Source organism: Notothenia coriiceps, unplaced genomic scaffold, assembly GCF_000735185.1.
Source record: "Notothenia coriiceps isolate Sejong01 unplaced genomic scaffold, NC01 NC01_scaffold00034559, whole genome shotgun sequence".
In the NCBI taxonomy this organism is placed as follows: Eukaryota; Metazoa; Chordata; class Actinopteri; order Perciformes; family Nototheniidae; genus Notothenia; species Notothenia coriiceps.
In genome coordinates, this window is record NW_011367260.1 from 96,419 (window position 1) to 117,730 (window position 21,312).

At 39.1% G+C, this 21,312-nt stretch overlaps 2 protein-coding genes and 1 long non-coding RNA gene across 3 annotated transcripts in view; 1 reads left to right on the plus strand and 2 right to left on the minus strand.

Moving 5' to 3' along the window:
- Positions 1-5,966, minus strand: part of LOC104962332 (calpain-5) — a 10,153-nt gene extending 4,187 nt beyond the window's left edge. Inside the window, exons 1-8 of the mRNA XM_010790763.1 lie at positions 5,784-5,966; positions 5,501-5,632; positions 4,270-4,478; positions 3,549-3,741; positions 3,281-3,471; positions 1,313-1,390; positions 1,033-1,228; positions 810-932 (exon numbers count right to left, since the gene is read on the minus strand). Coding sequence (XP_010789065.1) covers positions 810-932; positions 1,033-1,228; positions 1,313-1,390; positions 3,281-3,471; positions 3,549-3,741; positions 4,270-4,478; positions 5,501-5,632; positions 5,784-5,948 — 1,287 coding nt within the window. The 5' untranslated portion in view covers positions 5,949-5,966. The remainder of the gene's footprint in view (positions 1-809; positions 933-1,032; positions 1,229-1,312; positions 1,391-3,280; positions 3,472-3,548; positions 3,742-4,269; positions 4,479-5,500; positions 5,633-5,783) is intronic.
- Positions 5,541-6,745, plus strand: LOC104962331 (uncharacterized). The gene is made up of 3 exons (XR_800193.1): positions 5,541-5,645; positions 5,813-6,001; positions 6,255-6,745. It is a non-coding gene; the product is annotated as an uncharacterized lncRNA (long non-coding RNA).
- Positions 6,746-13,599: 6,854 nt separating this feature from the next.
- Positions 13,600-21,312, minus strand: part of LOC104962333 (neuronal migration protein doublecortin) — a 24,579-nt gene continuing 16,866 nt past the window's right edge. Inside the window, exons 5-7 of the mRNA XM_010790764.1 lie at positions 19,694-19,783; positions 16,811-16,911; positions 13,600-16,324 (exon numbers count right to left, since the gene is read on the minus strand). Of these exons, the coding sequence (XP_010789066.1) occupies positions 16,268-16,324; positions 16,811-16,911; positions 19,694-19,783 (248 nt within the window). The 3' untranslated portion in view covers positions 13,600-16,267. The remainder of the gene's footprint in view (positions 16,325-16,810; positions 16,912-19,693; positions 19,784-21,312) is intronic.

Here is a 21,312-nt window from a genome sequence, read left to right on the forward strand (position 1 = left end):
CAGCTCGAGATACACTTGTTGTTATATTCCATGGAATATAACAAAAAGGTGTATCTCGAGCCGGTTTCTCAAACGTACCTACCCCACCTTTAATATCTCATTACAGGAAACGTGAAGTCAGGTTTAAAGCAGCTGGACTGCTTTGACATTGCAGTTAATTATGACCTATATTGAATCACAATAGTGAGGTTAATTTGTCTTTAAAAAAGCCTTCCAGTTCGAAATAGATCTATTATATACCTCTAATAAGGCATGAGACTTTTATCATGTCCTATACAAGAGAACAGCCGACTGAACTCTTTGCAGCTTACTAGGAGTTGGGGAGAAATTGTCACTAATGTGTTTGTTTCCACTTTGCCGTTCAGCTTGAAACAATCAAGTAAAGTATGTGCATTCGTCATGTTTAATCCTGTATGATTTAGCCTGTTGTTGAAATGGTCTATCTTGGTTCTGATATGGAGTAATGTCTGCCTGTCATTAAAATTTCCAAACAACTGTTCAATGTTTGCTCAACAGATGAGTAGAAGAGTCAGAACACAGCCAAGATTCTTAGACCAAAAGGAAAGCCAAGATGTGATGAAATGATCCTGTTTTCCCACAAATAAACTGACCCTTGAGTAACGTTTGATCCCACATGAACCCCGTTTCCTCTGTAATTGACTCATGTCTGGTGAGTCTTGCCATGATCTTTGTGCAACATTTCACAAACCCTTTGAATCTTTACTGTTATAAACCCCTGCTGTATAATGTAATGTGCAGTTATCAACAGTTCATTAGATCAATACAATTTGGTGAACACAATATTTTACCTTGATGACACTAAAGCCAATGGTAATGTTTTCTCCATGACCAAATCGTCTGTGGATCTTCATGTCTTTTTGTTGCAAGGAGATCAGGACCTCATCGGACTCCTTTGTAACATCAAACAAGAACTGTAAAAAAGAAAAAGAAAACGTGTGAAAATAGATCCATAAATGTGTGTTTATATAAGTTTACATGTGCCTGAACACAGGTGATGTGAGGAGAGTGTACCTGTGGGTTCTGCAGGAAGGTGGGCTTGTGGTTGGCACAGCCCCCGCAGCGGTTCAAAAGCGGCTCTGCATTTTTGGTCCAACTCCCAAAGTGCACAACCTCATTCCACGTCTTGTTGACACTGATCAGGGCAGTATTGATAACACGGCAAACATCTGCATTAGTGAATAACTTGCACCAGTCTGCAAATGACATCCTGTGGACGAGAGCACAAAATGCATTAATACAATCTGAAAGAAGAGGTCAACTGTTAAGATTCAGAAGAGCTTAAATCGCTCACCAGAACTCCCCATCGTCCGCTACGGTGATGCCGAGGTTTCCCCTTTCCATATCACCAACCTTCGACCATTCCTCAGAGCTGACAAACCAACAAGAACAAAACAAATTAATGCACTCATAAATTACTAGTAGAGATAAATTGTTTTAGAGTTAAACTCCAGACAACACCCACATTTTGATTTGTAAAATGTGGCCATAAGAAGATTATATTTTAAAAGAATTACCACAGGTCAGATATAGGGTTGCAACCAGCCACAACGCAGACTCTATGCATTACATTAATTCACCCAATGTTGACAATATTGCTTACTGCACATATATATTTTTTATATTCTATATTTTATTGCATTCTATTTCAATGTAAATTACTGCTTATTTTTATTTCTATCCTCCTATATTTATATTACAGTGTTCTTAATATAGTTCGCTATGTGTTCTGTTTTATATATATTTTTTAATTAATTTTTTTATGTAGCCTATGCACCACGACACCTAGTCAAATTCCTCGTACGTGTGAACCTACCTGGTAATAAACCCGTTTCTGATTCTGATATAGATTTGAAATATGATTTAATTGGCTCTTCTGATGTCCCTTAAAACAATCTGTATGTTCAACACTGTCATTATTTTTCCAAAAATATGGCAAATAACAGTCCGGATCAGGCAAAACCTCCCGGACTTCCCGATGGCCAGTCCGGAGGACCGGGAGGTTTCCCGATGGCCTGGCCTGTTAAGTGGCCTGCTGGCCTGGTGATTTTATTTTTTTTTCTTAACGCAACTCTCCGCAAATATGGGTCTGGCTCACAAAGGGTGACTGTCTGTCTACATGATGTGGCCTGCCGACATGGCCACTTCCATACCGATCAGAAATCGAAGCCCTCGATTGGTCTCTGTGTGTCATTCAAGCTCGGGAGGGTGTGTGTACTGTATGTGTGGCACGAGCGAGCGAGCGTGCGCACCGGTTACTTGCATTTTTGTTGTTAGCATCTGGTTAGCTAGCTGCTCTAACAGATAAGGAGCTGTTTCAACAACAAGGTGGAGGAGAGTCAGTCAGACTGTCCTGTCAGACTGAGAGGCTCAGGTGAGGTTAAGGACTCTGGGTGTGTGTAGATAGTTAACTTATTCTAAGTTATCTCAGTGGGTCTCAAACGGTTTGGTCACCATTTATTAATAAAATATGCATGAGTACAAAGAAATTTTTTTAAATAGGTGAACAAAGGTAAGATAAACTTTTAAAACTTGTTAAGAGCTAAAACTAGCCTTCACTGCTGCCTCAAAGAGGAGCAGGGGGAGAGGAGGAAGACAGGTGAGGCTGATTCAGGAGCCCAGACACACTCACAACTATAAATGAACCAAAAATAAATAAATAAGTTTCAAAAAAAAATTATATTGGATATGGTATGTTATTGGTTATGGCCATGTTCTTATGATGTTATGATTATTTAAATGCATACAGTTATGTTTCATATGGGTGTTTCCATAGATCTAGTCTCAATGTAGTAATAGATTGATGCATTTCACTCCAAAATTACAAACAAAATCTTAGCGGGGGGGCATGCCCCCGGACCCCCCTAGAGGATTTGAGGTCCACCCCCACTTAAAATGTTTGCAGATGTTCACATGGATAGGTTCCCAAATACATGTGCACATTTTTAAAAATAGTAACCCCTGTCCATATATTTATTATTGGGTAGTTGATTATAGGGCACTCACTATGGGTAGCAACGCTGTAAATATTCACAAATAAATCCAGCAAAATTGGACAAAAAAACCCTGGTAGTGGCCTGGCGGCTGGCTGGGTGTATAATTCCTGACTTATTGTCCCAGTCCGGCCTTGATCCTGATCCCTATATATGTCCATATTAAACGTAGTAGTGTATGCTGGTTTGACATCTTGGACATTCCTGCTCTTCATGTAGTTGTACAGTGGAGAACAAATGTAAGCAATTAACTTTCTATCACTTCTTACGTGTCACTCCAGGCTCCTTTCCACTCAGTCTGACCCCAGGGGTTCCTCATGCGGATCAGAGAAATAGTTTCATTCTTGAAGTAGGCCAGCAGCCCGTGACCCAAACGCACTTTCTTCACTGCAGTTACTGAGTATGCGTGTCCTTTCACCAGACCGTTCGACATCTTAAATTCAATCTCATGAGGTTCTGCCTGGTGATGAAAAACAAACAGGTTAGATTCTGTGAAAGAAGGATAAAAAGAGGCAAATGTTCACGAGGAGCACACACATTGATGGAGCAGCTTATGATTCCTCCACGGTCGTAGACCTTTAGCAGATCCTCAAACAGCTGGTCTTGTTTTGTCTGGTCCTTATAGTATTCTTCTGCTGCCAGGTCGATGGCTTCAGCCACAGCTCCACTGAAGTCCACCACAGCGTCTCCGGTGTTTCCCCCCTCCAGAGACTCATAGCAGCCAGAGAGCCTGGACTCAGAGGAGCAGGGGAATCACAACTTTAGTTACAGAAATATTAAAATATATACAGCTGAATACAACAAGTTTACAATGGACTCTACATATTTGCAGATATATTCTATTGTTCCTCATCTGGATTCTGTATTTTTTGCCAAGTAGTTCTCACATACATGGAATAAAATTAGGGATTTTTTAAAATATAAAGAAGAGAAGACAACAGAAATATGTAAAATAAAACTACATATATGATGTATACACTCTTACATGATGCAACACTTATATTCTTTGTATAATGTATGGAAAGAAGCAATTGTTATGCATGTCAACTATGTTTTTATTATAGGTATAATGTAACTATTACTACTAAATGTGTCACTTTTAGTAGTAATAGGATTTATTTTGAATGTAGTTGCATTTTATTACATTATAACTGGATGATCATGTTTAATATTATAAGTCATATCAACTACATGTAAATAAAAATACCTAAGAATATTACTATATTTCTACAGAGGGGATAGTGTGAAGTGTACTGACTTGGCGTAGGCCTTCTCCAGCAGGGCGCTCCAGAACTCGTTCTTGTCGTTGGAATGGCAGTAGATCAGCTCCTTGTTGATGGTGGGCAGCCGGTCATCCACCACCACATCCACCCACTCTCCAAAGATCCAGAACTGGAAGTGGAAGATGCCTGCATAGTTCTCCGGATGCTTGGGATCCCACTCCTGCTCCTTGTGATCAGGAATTACCTGAAAAGCAAATGTCGCATATTATACAGCTGAGACTAAAGAGTCATTTTCAGTTGGACCAGAGAATGTTGCAGGGCACCCTAATCAAATGACACACATTAAAAAAGAATAGCAAAACCCAAGGGTGCGACTGTAAACACTGCTGTGATGAAGGTATTTAAATGTGATGCATTAACGACAATTGACTTTTGAAGCTCTTTTCAGAATCAAAATATACAAGTTTATCTAGTAAGCAACTGGTTGTTAAATGGCTTTAATAACGTTGGGACTGATGTGTTCCTTGCTTAGATATCATGATAGCGTAAACTACGTGGTAGCCTTCACTTTTTTTCGGTAGCTTCGCAGTTTAACCAAGTCAAGTGCAAACAGGTGTGCCTCATTATTTCTCTCAGCAGGGAGAGTCTGAGGCCACTATGAAGTTGTAGGAAAAATAGGTAAGTTATCGTTTTGCAGCAACTAACAAGCTGTCCTATTCTGGCAGTTCAGTGTTGTAGACGGTTGCCCATGGTTAGATTGACATGTCAGCAGGACCTTAACAATATTATATTGACTGTGTGATCAATATTCTGTATGATATGGATGCTTGCTCAGTTAAGTCCCCCCTATACTTAACGGGGTAGATGGTAGGTTCCAGTTACGTAAGGCTGAGACTGTACAATGCTTTTCACTGGAGAAAGGGGGTGAAGTTGACCTCACAGTGTAATGTAAATCTGGTAGTCTCTTGTTTAATTTAGTTCTATTGTTATCTTCGGGTTTTATTTTAGTTTGTTAACTTTTAGTTAATAAATAACTTGTGTGCCACTACTCCTGCCTGTCAACTTGACTTGGCAGCATACATGATCCTATTAACCAGAATTGACTTAATAATAGTGAAAAAATATGTAACAGTGGATTGCTTCCAAAGACTACTCATGCATGAACCCCCCCTCCCCTCAGGTAAATTCCTGTGTTCCTGATTTGACCTGCTTTCAAACTCTAACTATGCCAGTCCCCTGACAAAAGCACCATCATTATGAACTCACCTTCTTCCAGAGATCAGGCTTCATAGCAAGGCAGGAGCAGGCAGCAACAAACCAACAATTTCCCACAACTCCCTGGTTCAGGTCATGGGCGCTGATGCCCTCCACAAACAGGCTGGGCGCATTGCTGATCTCCTTTAGCAGAAAGGTAAATGTGAGTGTTGTTGTGCAATGATCATTGAAATCTTCTGCTCTAAAATGTGTGTTCAATGTAGTAATTTAAAAAACAATCACCCATACATGCCACTTGTTATCGTAACATTAGCAGAAATAACATTTTACTCACGGCTGGTCGTTTCCACTCCACCAATCCAGGAGGTGGTTTCCTAAAATACAGCGATGAATTGATAACAGGGAACTCTGCGTCCTCAAACAGCGTCTTGTCATTGATGCAGTTCCTCTTCAGTTCAGCGTAGTGCTGGTTTTTGTACGGGACAGCAGAGGAGAACATGGTGCAGACGCTGAAGCCTCACAGCTGCAGAGGGATGACACACAATATAAAAGGTTATTGGGTTTTTGGGCCTTTCTGTGAATCAGGACCCCACAATGTTGATTCTCTGATGCAAACGGTGCTTTTAAGAGACCATGTCATTTATAGCAAAACCTGAAACATTTATGTTCTTTAAAATAAAGCTGTGATTACATTAGGCTATATTAAGAGTCCACAAATGGAAAGCTACATTTATTTTCCTCTGTGTCTCACTGTTACAGCTGTATGTATTCCCTGTTTCTTTTTCCCCTTGGTTCCTCTACCCAGGTGTGCTGCATTGCTGTAACGAGGTTCAGACGCCGTGCACCTGGAGAAGGAAGTCCTTAAAAGCTCCAGTGCAGCAGCAGAAGAGGGGGAGTCCTCTGGTGTGGGGACTGCTGTGTTTATGCTCTAATCCTAGAATGTGTAGTTGAACATGTTACATCTTGATTATAATAAATCTGGATTTGATGATTTTAAAGGTGTCTTTTGTGTTCTATTTGGGTCAGTGGTGGAATTTTGTTTGCCCCATAGGGCCACTTTAAGGGTGGGGCGTAACACTCACCAACACTAATGTTTGTCATTTACAGAAATCTTCAGGTGGAATTCAAACTCAAAACGTCTCTAAAGTGTTGTGTCATTGGCACAATAACTGTCAAGTTCTAAAGAAAAACATGAATTGTGTTTAAAGCTGGATCTTGTCCCATAAAAAATGAAACTCTAACTCAGCTGTATTCTCTGGAGAAAGATGATTTATGAACTATTGATCTTTTTGTTCCTTTCTCACTGACCGGCTGCATTTGGACATCTGCCAATAAAATCTTTTTTAAATAAATCTTTATATTATATATTTGCCAGGAATAACATACTGAAGAGTACTGAATTTATTTAACTGGAAGCAGAAAGAAAATGTGAGGAAGTTTGATGTTCACGAGAAGACGCCAAAAAAACATCTACCTCTTACAAGTCGAATCACAACAATCTCGGACAGACATGTCGTGTGAGGAGAAAGAGCATGAAACAGATATGACAGGCAGAGAAAGAGCTGATGTTTGGAAGAGGAACAGCAACAATTTCTTGATCATAAGATTTAGATATACATTTTAAAAAGTACCTTGAAAAGAAAAGAAACAAGAGAAGATGTAACAACAAAATGTACCTTAAAGATAGCAGTGTGATACTTATTCCTTCCTGCTCCACAAAAAGGAAGTGTCCAGGTGCTGTGTCTGCTGCACCGCCCTCCTACGCAGGGGCTTATCCAGGTGCATTGTTAAAGCCACACCTTGAGTGTGTTTGTCTTTTCAGTAATGGATTATTTCACCACCCAGTGTTATTGTTGCTCTGGGTAAGGGTTTATACATGGTCTCTGTTAGCGTGCGTTATCTGTTTGAGAGTTCCTGGCTAATCTGGCAGGTTATTTTTGGTAGCCTATTTGCTCTAAGCGCTGGGGAAGTTTCGTTCTACTATTGTAATGCTATGTTTAATCTGTGTCATATGGGTAAAGGTGACAGCAGCTCACATTCCAGACGTTTTGTCACGTGCCGGTATGTTGTTGGGACGTTGTTAAAAGATCAGATTGTTTTACACATCAGATCAAAGATAATCATTTCAAAAGTTTTTATCAGGCTGCAGCCTTGTTTAAATATGTCACAGTTAAGAGTGTACTGATTCCTTCCAAAGAAAAACTTATTATGAAAACATTAAAAGCCTCAGAGATGTGTTAAACACCACCTATAAAGGCGTGAGGCTTTGAGGCAAGAGGAAGGGAAGTTCTCTAATAAGAAGGTATTAAAATGATGGTTAAAAGCACAATAAATTAAATATAGCCAATATCATGAAACCACAGGGAGTCAAACTACACAAGGATGGTAAAACTTGACTCAAGAAATCTTACTTGTAGTACTTAAAAAGTTAAAAGTAACACTCACCTGTAGCTGTCTTGTCCTTGTAGTGATGGGCTCAAATGTATTCTATGTTTACTAGGTTCCTTTTAGATGTGTTCAAATCAATCCCGCTATTCTGTCCTAAGATCTGTTTCTCCTTTCTCAAACCAAATCCAGTGTGTACTCCTGGCTTCGAGGGCTTTTCCAGACACGTTTATCTGCACAAACACTGCCTGAAAACTGGTCTGACAGGCTCCTCTCTGCAGCAGGAGGTTCTAAGCTAATGCGGATACTGTATGGGAGGCAAGGGGATACTGAAATGTTACACCTTCAGTCCCACAACCCAACCACTCATAGGTGAAACAAGCTGAAACCTGCCCTGTTTACACAATTACATGGGAAAACTCCCATTAAAGGTGGGAGTGGGATTGTTTGGTCTCATTTGTCTCTGGTAACAATGATTCAGAGGTGGAAGAAGTATGCAGATCCTTTACTTAAAGTAGAAACACTAAGGTCCTAAAATGCTACAATACTTGTATTGTTTTAAAAAATTTACTTTAGAGAAGTGTTAGCATCAACATGTGCTTTTAGTATCAAAAGTGAAATATGCAGAATGGTCCTAGCACAGTATTATAGTGTTATAACATTCTGGGTAGATGTGTTGTACAGTACTGAATTATATAATATAAGTATACAGTATGACATGTTTTATCATGTGTTAAATAAATATAGCAGAGTAAAAAGTACCCTCTTTCCCTCTGAACTGTAGTGGGGTGAAGTAATGTAGCCTACTTCACATTCCACCACGATAAAATCTTCCAGTTGTTTCCAGCCAGAAGCAACTCAAATTTAACCAACATAATTTATTAGCCATGTGCTATCCTCATGCTGCAACTGAACTGTATATACAAACTGGCTCTCAGCGGTCTGGGTTTTATTTTTAAGGAGCACAAAAGCCACTTTGTCTCCCTCTGAGAGACAAATCTTATCTGGAAAACTCCAGTTTTGATACTTGAATTCTTTTTTAGCAGTGAGCCAACAGCAATATGTCAAATCCTTGGAACAGCTAAAGAGACAGGAAGAAGAGCTAATTGAAGAAAAATCTTGAATTATCTGGATCACAAGTTTGTGAGAAAAGGCATGTTTGGGAGGAGAAGAAACATGTCTAGTGTAGGACACCTAACTGTTCAAAACGAAGACCATCAATAAAGGCTAACAATCTACAGTTGTCTCGTTTACAGTCAACATTGAGTTAATTGCAAAGTACAGCTTTGAAAGGGAAAATAAAATATGGTGTTGTGGTGACACTAAAGGCAAACGGCCCAGGGGAGAGGAAAACGTCTAACTTTAAACAAGTTAGACAGTATCTCTTATGAGATGTTTCTCACAACAAACAAAAAAAGAAGTGGCAGCCAATCACATCTCTTCTACCTTTTGGGTCCTGTATTTCTAAATATAAAAAAAAAAATTTCAATAATTAAATGGTCAAATCAATACCTTATAAATCATGCCTCAAGTCAGGTTCATGCTAACAGCCCAATTTCACAATGTGCCTCACTTATTTAGCCCGGAAGTGGCCAAATGAAACAGCTGTTGCTGCTTTATCATTCAATGGCAGTTTCAATTAATTGTGTTATAGATACAGATGTATTAAAGAGTTTTCATTTCAAAATGCCTTTTTAAATGTCTTTTTTTTATTTAATAATGATGTTATTCCCAGTGGCACTCGTACATCACTTTTAATATATGGTTATTATTTCTCAAGTAAGTAAAATCCTTAATTCTCAGTCTGGCTTTAACACCTGCTTCCTAGAGAGCATACATGACCCTCTTGAGCTTAATAAAAGCAAAGGTTTGTCCATGCACTGTTTTTATTTTGAATAGTAGCTTGTTAGTCGATTCAGATTACAGTTTCTGTCAAACAGGCAGGGAGAATGAGATTGGGAGTGGTTCCTGGTGACAACACCGCTGTCATGTGAAGGGACAATGTGTTAGAAGAAAATCCATGAAATGGTATCTATTATTGAACCCTTTCTCTTCATCTCGTCTTTCTGGGCAGTTGGTTCAACAGGTTGTGGTTCACAGAAAAATACCCCGTAATCTACTGGCCAAATGTTTATGAAAAATATAAGTATTCTTCAGCTTTTTATTATGACATTTAACGAGAACATGCATGCTCCCTTGAGGATGAACTTGTGCACTTTTGGACACTCCATGAGCAGGCCAAAAAATATGAGCTACTTATACAAAATATGTCACAGTGATGAGGACACAAAAATAAACCTTCCCACAGATGCGTTTTGTTTCTCCCAGCAGAGATAACCTCATTTGTCTTCCTCTGGTGCCACCCTGAGGACAAACTGTGCACTTCCAACCCACTGCTAATGCTTCAGGAATCACACTCTTATTTTATTGAGATGTTGTATATATATATATGAGTGTTTGTGTGTGCGATATATATATATAGATATGGGAGATTACAGCATATTTGGGCTATTAGCAGAGATTAACACTTCTAAATGTGCTGTTACAAAAGAGCAGACAGCTTTCTGCTTGTGCTCCAGCTGAGATCTGTCCCACATATTAACATTTTCATTTATTTTTTCATTTATTCATTTCTTTAACAGGGACAGGGCACATTAATGAACATTTCTGTAAATGTGCCAGAGTTAGCTAAGAGGCTATTTTCCATCTGTAGTCCCTGGACAGATTTTAAAAGTCAACCNNNNAAAACACATTTCATTTTAAACAAGTAAATACAATACATTTAAAACATGCCAGACATTACTGGGATACTTAAATAAAACAATTTAAAATACAGAACATTAAAACAAAACAAATAAAACAAAACAAAAGAACATTTTAAAACACAGGCAGTTGGTTGTAAGGAGCAGAAGATTGGGTCAGTGTTGGCAGAGCTGATTCCTCACTTACCATATTTTGAGTTTTGATTTAAATAAAGTCAATGTGGTCTGGTCTCTGATTGGAGATGGGATTGAGTTCCATTGCTGAGCAGCTTTAACAGAAAAATGAAGACTGACTGAAATAACTTTTTCTGAGTGGAATAATGCAATCTCCTCTCGCTGCACCTCTTGTTACCCTAGTTGCAGTTGTGCGTATGTTAATAAACTGTCTAAGAGGAGGTGAGGTAAGGCCGTTGACAATCTTGTAAAAAGATTACACTAGTCCTGTCCTCTTTTTAAAAAATCCCTCATAGCCAAGAGACATGCAGGCAGGTGTGATTTATAATGGATACTGTGTTTGACCTATATCAGAACAGGAACAAAGGGTGAACGACAGATATCCAATATTTGGGAACATGAAACAATTTCTCTTGAAGCGAGAGGTCAATGATCTTAAACCCTTAATGTCGTCATGATCTGAGATCTGAAAGGGATGCAGACACGAAGGAAGTGGATTGATTGTAAAGTATTTGGAACAAGGGGGATATTATCTAGGATAAAATAGATAGTTAAGTAAACAATTTAAACAAATATGCTCAGGATGTTCTATCATATTCATCCAAGATTAAATCATATTCACAAATATTGATAAGACCTTTCCAGACCTATGCTTCTACCAATCAAATCCTCTTTCTACTTAGCTGTTCTTCTACTATTGGCATGAATTTAACTGTTTTCCCCGCCATATTTACCATTCGAAGATCAAATGACAACATGTCTCATAAATGATCCTTTTGGCACACTGTCTAATTGCATGCTTGTTTGTTTTGAGTGATATTACATATTTCATTAGACCTACAATACATTTGAAACAAGATGATGAGCTGCTTAAGATGAAGAATGTGTGTTTAATTATAGCTGATAAAAAGCCAGACAAAAGCCAGACCTGTGACATCATGCAGTCTCACTTCAGTGGAAACTTTAAAAGGCAGTTATTGAGAATTTTTTTACTGCTGATGTTTTTTAAGCTCTTAAAAAAGGGTGATTTTGCATGGGTGATTGTAGGAAAACCGACATCACTTCTGTTAAACATTTACAGTGTTTTAATTGCACATTTACAGGAGATATAGTGACTGATAACAACATTTTAGTTCCTGTTTACCCTTCTTTGTGTTTGGCAGGATGCTTATCTACAAGTGGATTTTCGCTGAGTCAAAAGTCAATTTTAAAGGTCCCATGTCATGCTTTTCTGGTTATTAACAGGTCAAACGGTCTGCAGAGTCAAAAACCCTCAAAGTACACCCTGTAGCGAGTAAAACTCTAACACAGAAAATACCTGTCTGCTGCCCCAGAACACCTCGTTGGAGACGTTCTGGGGCCAAAATGGACCAAACCGCGGAGCTCCTCACGCACCAGGATCCCTTGGCGTCACTATCAAACGCAGTGGGGGGACCTTTAGCATACATTTTCAACTAACAGGGATGCCCATTGACTTGCATAGAGCTCCCTGGTTGGTTATAGACGAGTTGGGATCGCGGAGAAATGCTCTCCGCAGACCCATTCTCACAGCGTTTATAAACCTTTTTCTTACTCAAAATCAAGCCACACTTATTGTTTTTACTTCAGCTTTGAGTGTTTGTGTGTGCGATGAGTTTCGTGCTGTCTCGCTGTATCGCCGACCTGGAAACCACACCAAGTAAGCCAGCTCACTGAGCAGCGAGCCTCGCAATGTCCCGACCAATCAGAGCACACTGGGCTCACAGGGAGGGAGGGGGCAGGAGCTCCAACAAGCCATTAGGACCTATGGTTAGGACAGAGAGTGACTACCGGTGAATACACATACTATACACAGAGATGCTGTATGAGAAACCGATGTGAGTTTGGAAAATTGCACAATATAAATCTATTCTAGTAGACCTCAACAATGGAATTATGATCAGTAGAAATGGCCATGACATGGGACCTTTAATGGAATTTAAATTATTTATGTGAAGCTTTAACTCCTGCCAGTAGATGGCAGAACTTCTTTAAGTTTAATGTGTGTCTTTCAACTAAAAAATAACTTAAAGCCCTGCACCAGACTCACTCTGATCAGTGTTTATTATAGCAGTGAGAAGAGCACAATGCAACAATAAAAACATGCTGCTATACTGCTAAAAGGGCTGTAATGAAATCTATAGTAAGACTTTTTTAATTAAATGTATCTTCTGTACTCCAACTTGGCACATTTTTGTGAATGTGATGATTATAAATGAACACTACTTTTATATTTCACATTATATACTTGTGGGGATGTACGTATTATTGGGTGCTTATGTGAGCAATTTAGTCAAAATGTCCTCAGTATGTGATTTTGACTGTAAATACAGAAGCATGAGCTACCAACGTTAAGATATAATGGAGCTTATTTTTAAATCTGCTAAATGTTTTTACCAATAGTTTACATCTAGATTGAATTATGGAGCAATGGTTATATACTTCCACTGATCCATAGATGATATTTGTATCAATTAAAACAAACTAAAGGAAATATAACCCTGCAGATATCCCACATATTTTGTTCTTCAGGGAGTTAACACATTTGAATGTCAAGATTGAATTGGCTTGATACAAAGCGTGATACATTTCAAATATTATGCTGAATAAATTGACAATGTAAACAGTTCAGTCTGTGTTTGACATGATGGGCCACCGCTGTAAATGTGGGAGACAGATTCCCTGTTTCCATGGTGATGAAAATAGTTATTAAGTGATCTCCACACGAACACAAAACCATTTAAACATCCTCTCAATGGATTTGAGAGCAATGGCCATGTGGCTGTGATTGTAATAACTCAAGACCAGAGGTGAAATACAACTGTTTTTAATTGCAAAAGGATACCAGTTAATACATTGAATGAAGCACTGAAACAAGCCACTGTGACATTGCAAAATACCACTAAAAAGGACATTGTACATTTCCAAGAGATAAAAAAAAAAAAAGTCATTCATTCCCTCAGAAAGGCATACATATGAAAGAGAACAGGAGGGAGCGTATTTACACCATGATAAAGTGTCCTGTAACTCTACAAAACAAAAGTGTGTCGGGAGGCGTCCTCATTCAAGACGTTTAAAAATGTTTTACAAACAGCGGTTAACAAAGTTCCCAAATGTCCTGTTCTATTTTTTTTTATTATCAAAAGACAGTCATCTAAAAAAGAAAAAGGCACCACTGTAGGTGATGAGTTCACACCGTCCACCTTAGATGGTGGAGGCAGGTTAACACAAGACGACATTTTCTGTTATGTTTTATGCTGTAGCGCTGTAAGAAGCTTAGAAAAATCAAGGAAACAAGAACATTATTAGCATGGAGAGGTTATATGGAACTGACTGACAACAAATGGGTTATTTGTACAAAATGGAGAGCAGAGTGAGGCGGCCCTGCTGTTGGATTAGCTGATGTTTTATTGTGCTGGCGTGAAAGCACTCCCTGCAGGAGAAATGTTTAGTTCACAGCTGTTCAGAGTTTTTCCAGAGGACGGGCACCTGATCACTTCTAGACATACACATTTCAGACAGTCCCTTTATCACTATGGATTACCTGAATGGAAATTTCAGTTTTAGTTCATTTCTCTTAATGCTTTTGGGTATAAAAAGGTCCTTCCTACAGACAATTGTTAACTATTCTTTAATCCAAATGCATAGATGTTAATTTAAAGTATGCTACATGTGCAGCATTTAATCTTCAATACATTAATAAATGAATTGTGGTCACGCATTAAATGCTGGCAAGTAGACGGTAAAGTGTCTGCTGCTGTGATAAAATCGAAGCTCCCTGCTTTGTGCTTCAGCTTCGTCCAATTTAAAGATTCTCAGGCTTGATTCCCTGCAAAAATCTGAGGAAACTTTTCTCTCGACAGATTTGTAAGACACACGATGCACGTTGTGACGATAGAAATAAGAAATATGGCCATAGAAAGTTTCACACAGAGGTTTGGAAAAAGTACTAGTGTTACACTGGAAAGAAATCTTAGAAAAGTACCCTTGATATAAATTAATAAAACTTTATAAAAATTGAAAACCCACATAGATTTAGACAACCGTTACATTTTCATCCCTCCTGTATCTGAGAACTATGCTGAGCCATGCAAAACAGGATCCCACTACCTTTAAGCACCCGATAAAACTCTAATTTATGATTTAATCTCAACGTTATTTTGACTCGTTAAAAGTAACATGCATACATCTCCAGGTGTGCTTCCTCAAGGATATTTAAAGAATTGTACAACTATTGAAGTTAGGTATTTTTCCTTTTCTATAACTCTTGGACTAAAAATTATCATCGTACTGCGAACTTCATACTTCATTTATTAATCTTTGAATTTCACATATTCTATTGTAAAACGTCACCACCATTGATGACCGGGCCTAACAAGGGGACTTTTTTAGACTTATGTGTATTGGCTTTTAAAAAAAGAAAAGGCCTAATATTTTTCCTTTGGTTGTTTTTATGCACCATTAGGTCCTTTAAGTCTAGGTTTAATCATTCATTAATATCATGCACTGCAGTTTGTGAAAATCTAAAACACAGAGGGTATATTCTCCTAATCTCTATAAGGAGGGTCAAAATAAAGGACACACCCACGAAGACTTCACTGAGGGCCATGTGGGATGCTTTTAATATTTTGTCCTCGTCCCTAATTAGACAAGATTTTGAGGCCTCCATTGTTATATTCATTTAAAAGTGTCATTTTTTAAAAAGGTCTCATAATCTCTGGTTTATATATTCAGTTGGGAATACGAGTCGAGGGGGCTTCAGATAACGCTCTTCAGTCACGAGCTGCATCCCACTCACCCTCTGTGGTGGGACTTCGTTTTGTTGGCTGTTTTTCTTTTACTTTGACCATACCCTGTACCATGTTGAGCTAATGTTAGACGGACATTGTAGTGACGTTATGGAAGCACAGCAATGGAAATTGGGCAGAGATTTTATGATGGATAGCTATACACAGTATTTACAGCAGGTTAGAAAGACTTTATCTGGCTTGGCAGATTTCCTCTTAAAATTATCTTTCACACCTTTAACTGTAGGACATGGAGGAACATTACGAATACAAGTGAAAAAGTTGAGTAACACCCTTTAAAAAACCCATTTGCTGCTTGAGAGTATGTGACCAAAATAAAAAAAGTTAGAGTGCAATCTTTAAAAAAAAAAAAATGGATACCAAAGTGACATTTTTACACCCGTGAAATCTGCTGGTCAGTGGACTGTGTGCCCGCGTTGAGAAATAGTGACACATAGCAACAAACATCTGAACATCAGTGAGCTGATTCTTTCAACGTGGAGGAAACATATTGAAAAGGGGATTGTGATATTCTCAAGCAGCAAATGGTGTCCTAGCCCTGGGGACTAAGGCCTTAAAAGAGACAGAGACTGGTTCTCATAGACAACAGGTGGCACTGTGAGTGAAGGTGGAACGCATCAGAGGTATAAAAACTTCTGTGTTTCAGGCCGAAGAGGAGGCAGGAGGACGCTCTACATCGATTCGCCCAGAGAGTCATCATCATCCAGAGATAAGGGCAAGTAGAGATCCTGCAAACACACAGACGAGCCTGTTTATCACTTACATTAAGACAATATGTTTTGTAGTACACATTTTCTGAAATCAATTGGTTAAACATGCATATGGGGCATACACTTAACATGGACATGTAATGCTCATTTTAAGGTTCAGATTTTAATTGTTTGCCTCTACTGTGAGATGTTTACATGATTTAATGTTCAAAAAGGTTCAACTGGCCAGCTCTGTTGTGATTGGTCAACCGCCTAGAGCTGTCCCACCCCTTAGCCTATCATTTACAATGATAGCCAATACAAGTGTGAGTGTTACGTAGTGATGTCATATGTTACGGAATTAATCAACTTTAATCAAATTTGACCATTGCATGAAAAGACGATGATTTGCTTTTAGTGTCTCAGCTTAGAAATAAAAATTGTAAAACAAAATGGTATTGTGTAAAATATACTTTGGATAAAAAGGGCAAAGAGGTGTGAGGAGAGGGAGAGAAGTCTGGGTACCTTCTGCTTGTTGTTGTGGCCCGGGCTGGTGGGGGGGGAGGTGGGGGAATGCTTGCGGGACACCGGGGTGGAGATCTGGCTGCTGGAGCCCGTCCCGTTGGCTGAGGGAGACGAGAGGGAAAGAGGGTGAGAGGGAGGGAGAAACAGAGGTAAACAGTAGTGTGGATTGGAAAGAGAACTCTTTATTTTGCTCTGTAGAAAAGTCACTTCTGAACTGCGGCCTCATTTGGCTTCAGTGTAGCGGGACGCTGTCGCTCCAGGTCTCAAGGTAGCTGACAAGCTCTCCGTTTGTTGGATGACATTTTATTCACTCGCTCTGCGTCCTGCCACGTTGCTAGGATTCTCTCTGTGTGGAACTTTGTGTTTATATCTAAGTTGTGTGTGTTAAGTGCTTTTAAAAAAAAGAGTGTTTTGTCTGTAAAGAGATGAAAAGAATTGTGAACACTATGAGCCAGATGGCCAGTGTACATTTGAGCCAAAACACAACGCGTCCTTGTCAACCAACTTAATGCCACAGGCTTCATTTAACCACTCAGCCAGATTTACAAATGCAGACTTTACAAGCTGTTTAAAACCCTGAAATAACAAGTCCTATTACGTTTGAATCTTAAAATCAGTATATCTAAACATGAGCAGCTCTCCCACACACACTGAACAGAGAGTGCAGCTGTTTCATTCAGAGATGAAACAGAGAGAGTAGGCAGAGTAACCTTTTCTCTGTAGACTGCAAAGTTGCCCACTTTGTCTTCAGATTCCTACATTTGAGAGATTTATTCATCTCTGAAGAAAACTCATTCCACTGTGGCGAGGACTGATTGGAGATTACTTTGTTTCATTGAGGGCTTTCATCCCAGATCCATGCCAAACACACTTTCAATGTATTCACTTCATTAAAACCTTTGCACCTTAAGTCTATTAATTATTGTTGTCAACAGCTGAAGAAAGTTAGACTCATATAACAGGAACATTTAAATCTGCAGTACTTTTCAGTTTTTCATCTTCGAATATAACTATATAACTAACAGTGAGTGTAGTTAGCCCTAATCTGACTATAAATCAGTATTTTTAATAGTGATCCAAACATTAATACAAAATATAATCATTCGTTGTCACTTTTGTGCAGCCTCTGTTTATGTGAGGCTTTAAATTCATAGCAGGAAATAGAGCAGTTTGATTTTCGAGTTGTGCGGGTTAGGGTCAGCTCTCTGTCTCCCTTTAGGTCTCATATGGAGGTAGATTTCTCTCAGTATTATCTGTGTGAACAAATCAATAATCTGTTAATGCAAAACACCTTTCACAAATGTGGGTTGGGTTATTTTGGTTGATTAAATATATATACTTCTGAGTCAGGAGGTGCAGACTGGCTTTCATAACAGCTTTGGTGGGGGTTGGTCATAAAAAAAAGCCCTGACCCCTGCATCACTATCACCAGGAAAGATTTGATTGATTGAATCCCATTAACTTGATTTATCAGTAGTAATGCCAGTTTACATATGCAGGTCACATACTGGACCCCTTCCTCCTCACCATGCTGACCCCTCAGGTGTTACAGAGGTGGGTCATGCTCAACAGTTTACTGCCTCCACAGCGTGAAGCCCAACCATATGCTGTTTTAAAAAGGCCATCAGCCCCATCAGTAATCAATAAAATATTCAGGACCGCTGAAGGACTGAGGGACCCTGCAGTGCTCGAGACGCCAGAGCTCCCCCTCACTTATCACGTTAAGTGGCATGAAACAGAAACTGTGAATTTATCCTCCAGGGGATTGAATAATTGTCTTCCAAGTGTTGGGAAAACAGTCTCACTGCTCATACTTTTACAGGCTTTAAGATCCAACATCTCTCGGTTGGTCGGCCATCGTAAATAGCAACAAAATAATATGGATAATTAATAAGGTTGAGCAAAAGTTCCATAAATTGAACTGCTTATCTCACAGGAGAAAAAAATGAATGCAATAACTTTCAACTATGTTTTCGTCTCCTGTGTTCATGGTTGAAGCTGTCAAAGAAAACAGCTTTTCTTCTTCATGCCTGCACTTCATGCCAGCATCTGTGCAACCAGCTCATGGTGCAGCTTTACAATGTGAGGCGGCATAGCAATATTTTTTTAAAAGCTGTTGTTCACATAAAAGATTCAAGCATGAGCAGGCCCCAGTGTCTCTTAGGCTCTAGTGGCTCCTGGATACTATTAAATGTTAAAAATGCGTGATCGTCGAGCAAACAGCTAAAAGCTGTTTACTCAGTCTTTGTTTACTTATCATGTTTTATTCATGTGTTTACAGAATTTGCAATAACAACATTATTCTAAATCTCATCAGATTACCCTCGATAAACAAAGACTGTCCCCATTCTCAAGTATTAGAGGGTTTTATGGGGTGTTTAGTGAGATAAAGAAGCTGATGTTGTTTGGACCCCCCAGAAAAAAAACACTCCAAGCACAACAAGACAACAAAGAGAGGAACCAGGATTTAAACTCTTTTTCTGCCTTTTGATCTTTTCCAAATTCGAACAATTATGTTAAATAAATATATAAGGAAAGAATATTCTCTCATTGGCATCTTTAAAATGTGCTCATTGGAAGCAGGCTCGATTGTAATTTGTAACCATCTTTTATCATAGTATTGACCCTAGAGAAAAAGTCTATCTTTATGTTAACAACTCCCTACAGAGTAAGGTCAAAGGTCAAGGTCAGCTACAGACGGAGCACCTCTCTCCGTCACTCTGCTGTTTGTACGTCTGATTTATTTGTACAGCAGCAGAAATGGCCTAGTTTTATTTTCCACCAGCTCGCTTTGTTTTGATTTCTAGAACAAGGCGAGGTCAGTTTTTTCTGTATTTTCAAACAGGAAGTGTTGAAGTGTGGGTGAGATAATAATGTGCTCACTTGATTCAGTCGGAGACTTCATGCGCCTGATCGGACCAGGACTCTTAACGGAGCCACGCTGGGATTTGGTTGCTTTCATCACCCTGCATTCTTTGGACAGAAGCACACAAGAAAGTTAGAAAACATCACAGAAAATTAGTTAAGTTAACCAAAAAAAGACAATGAAAAAATTATAAGAACAAAACAGGCAAGGTACCAGAGGGCTAAGTACAATTAGTAATACAAAATTAACAGGCCTGACACTTTACTGATAAATAGGCAAGTGTGTACATTTTCCTAGGAAGAAGAAAAGGTTTTTTACAATTACTAAAAATATGCTATTGGAGACACTTTCTGAATGTTATTTTTGCACGTTGGTGTAATCTGAATGGCTTGTTGAACTTGTGTATTTTAAACAAGACAGCCCAAAAGGAAGTGACAAGGTTAAAATAGTACAGGTGGTGAGTTGGTAGGCGGTGAAGTTACCCAAATGTTTTTAGCACAAGCAGTGAAAGAAATGGCACCATAAATTGTTGAGAAATGCAATTGTTGAAAGCTATTCATTATCCTTAAAGTAGGAAAGGTTGGAAAATATGAGTTTCTAAAAAAGGTTAAATGAACAATAATACCCACACTGTAAATAGTTGTTTTGCCTTCTCGATATCCCTGGGTTTACAGGCTATTAGAGTGATACCTGATGCTAGTGAACTCATCGATGTAGAGCAGTGAGCATTTATATACATTTAAAGTATGTAGTATATTCTGGGTCAGTGTATTAATCACAGTAGACAGACTCCAGACATTGCTACTCCTCCCTCTGCATCTCCCCCCTGTGTTTGTGCTGTCAGACTCCCTCTCTCTCTCTCTCTCTCTCCTCCCCCCCTCCTCCTCTCTTCCACTTTTGATGCTAATTATACTATCTGTCCTCCCTCCGTCTCCGGGGATCTTTTCTCTCTCTTAACCTTCACACACTACTGGATACAGTCGACATCCATGCGCCATTGTTTGCAAGGTGTGCCACCACGGTGTTGACAATGCTTCAGAGTGGCAGCTTGTCTTGTCTATTCAGGGTTTTATTTTTTTAAATAGCCTTGAGTCAATCCACGCAGATTCCCTCTCAGCTCCAACTGATGTCACCGCTGCTTAAACAGAGCTGCAGGTTCACCTGTCCTCCTCTCTGCCAGCATGTCCGTCACAGTCTTTTATTTAACATAAGGAGTGTGAACAATAACCACAAGAGATTTAAATCTATTTGGTTAATTTTGTCAGCAGAATTTTTTTTTTTTTAAAGTCCAGCCCTATAAGTATACATCTGGGATGCTCATTACCCATCAACTTTTGAAAGAGGAGATATATTGCTCATTTTCAGGTTCATATTTGTATTTTGTGCCTCCACTGTGACATTAATGTTCAATAAGGTCTTTATTTTTCACCCTCTGTCTGAAACCAGAGCCCAGTCTGCTCTGATTGGTTAGATTAACCTCTGTTGTGATTGGTCAACGACTTAGAGATGACCTGCCCTTTAGCCTATCGCCCACAATGTGTTGGAGCGCTAGCCAATAGCAGCGCAAGGGTTAAGTGATGTCACTATATGTTACAGAACTAAACAAACGAGTCAAATGGAGTTTTTTTCAGGCAGG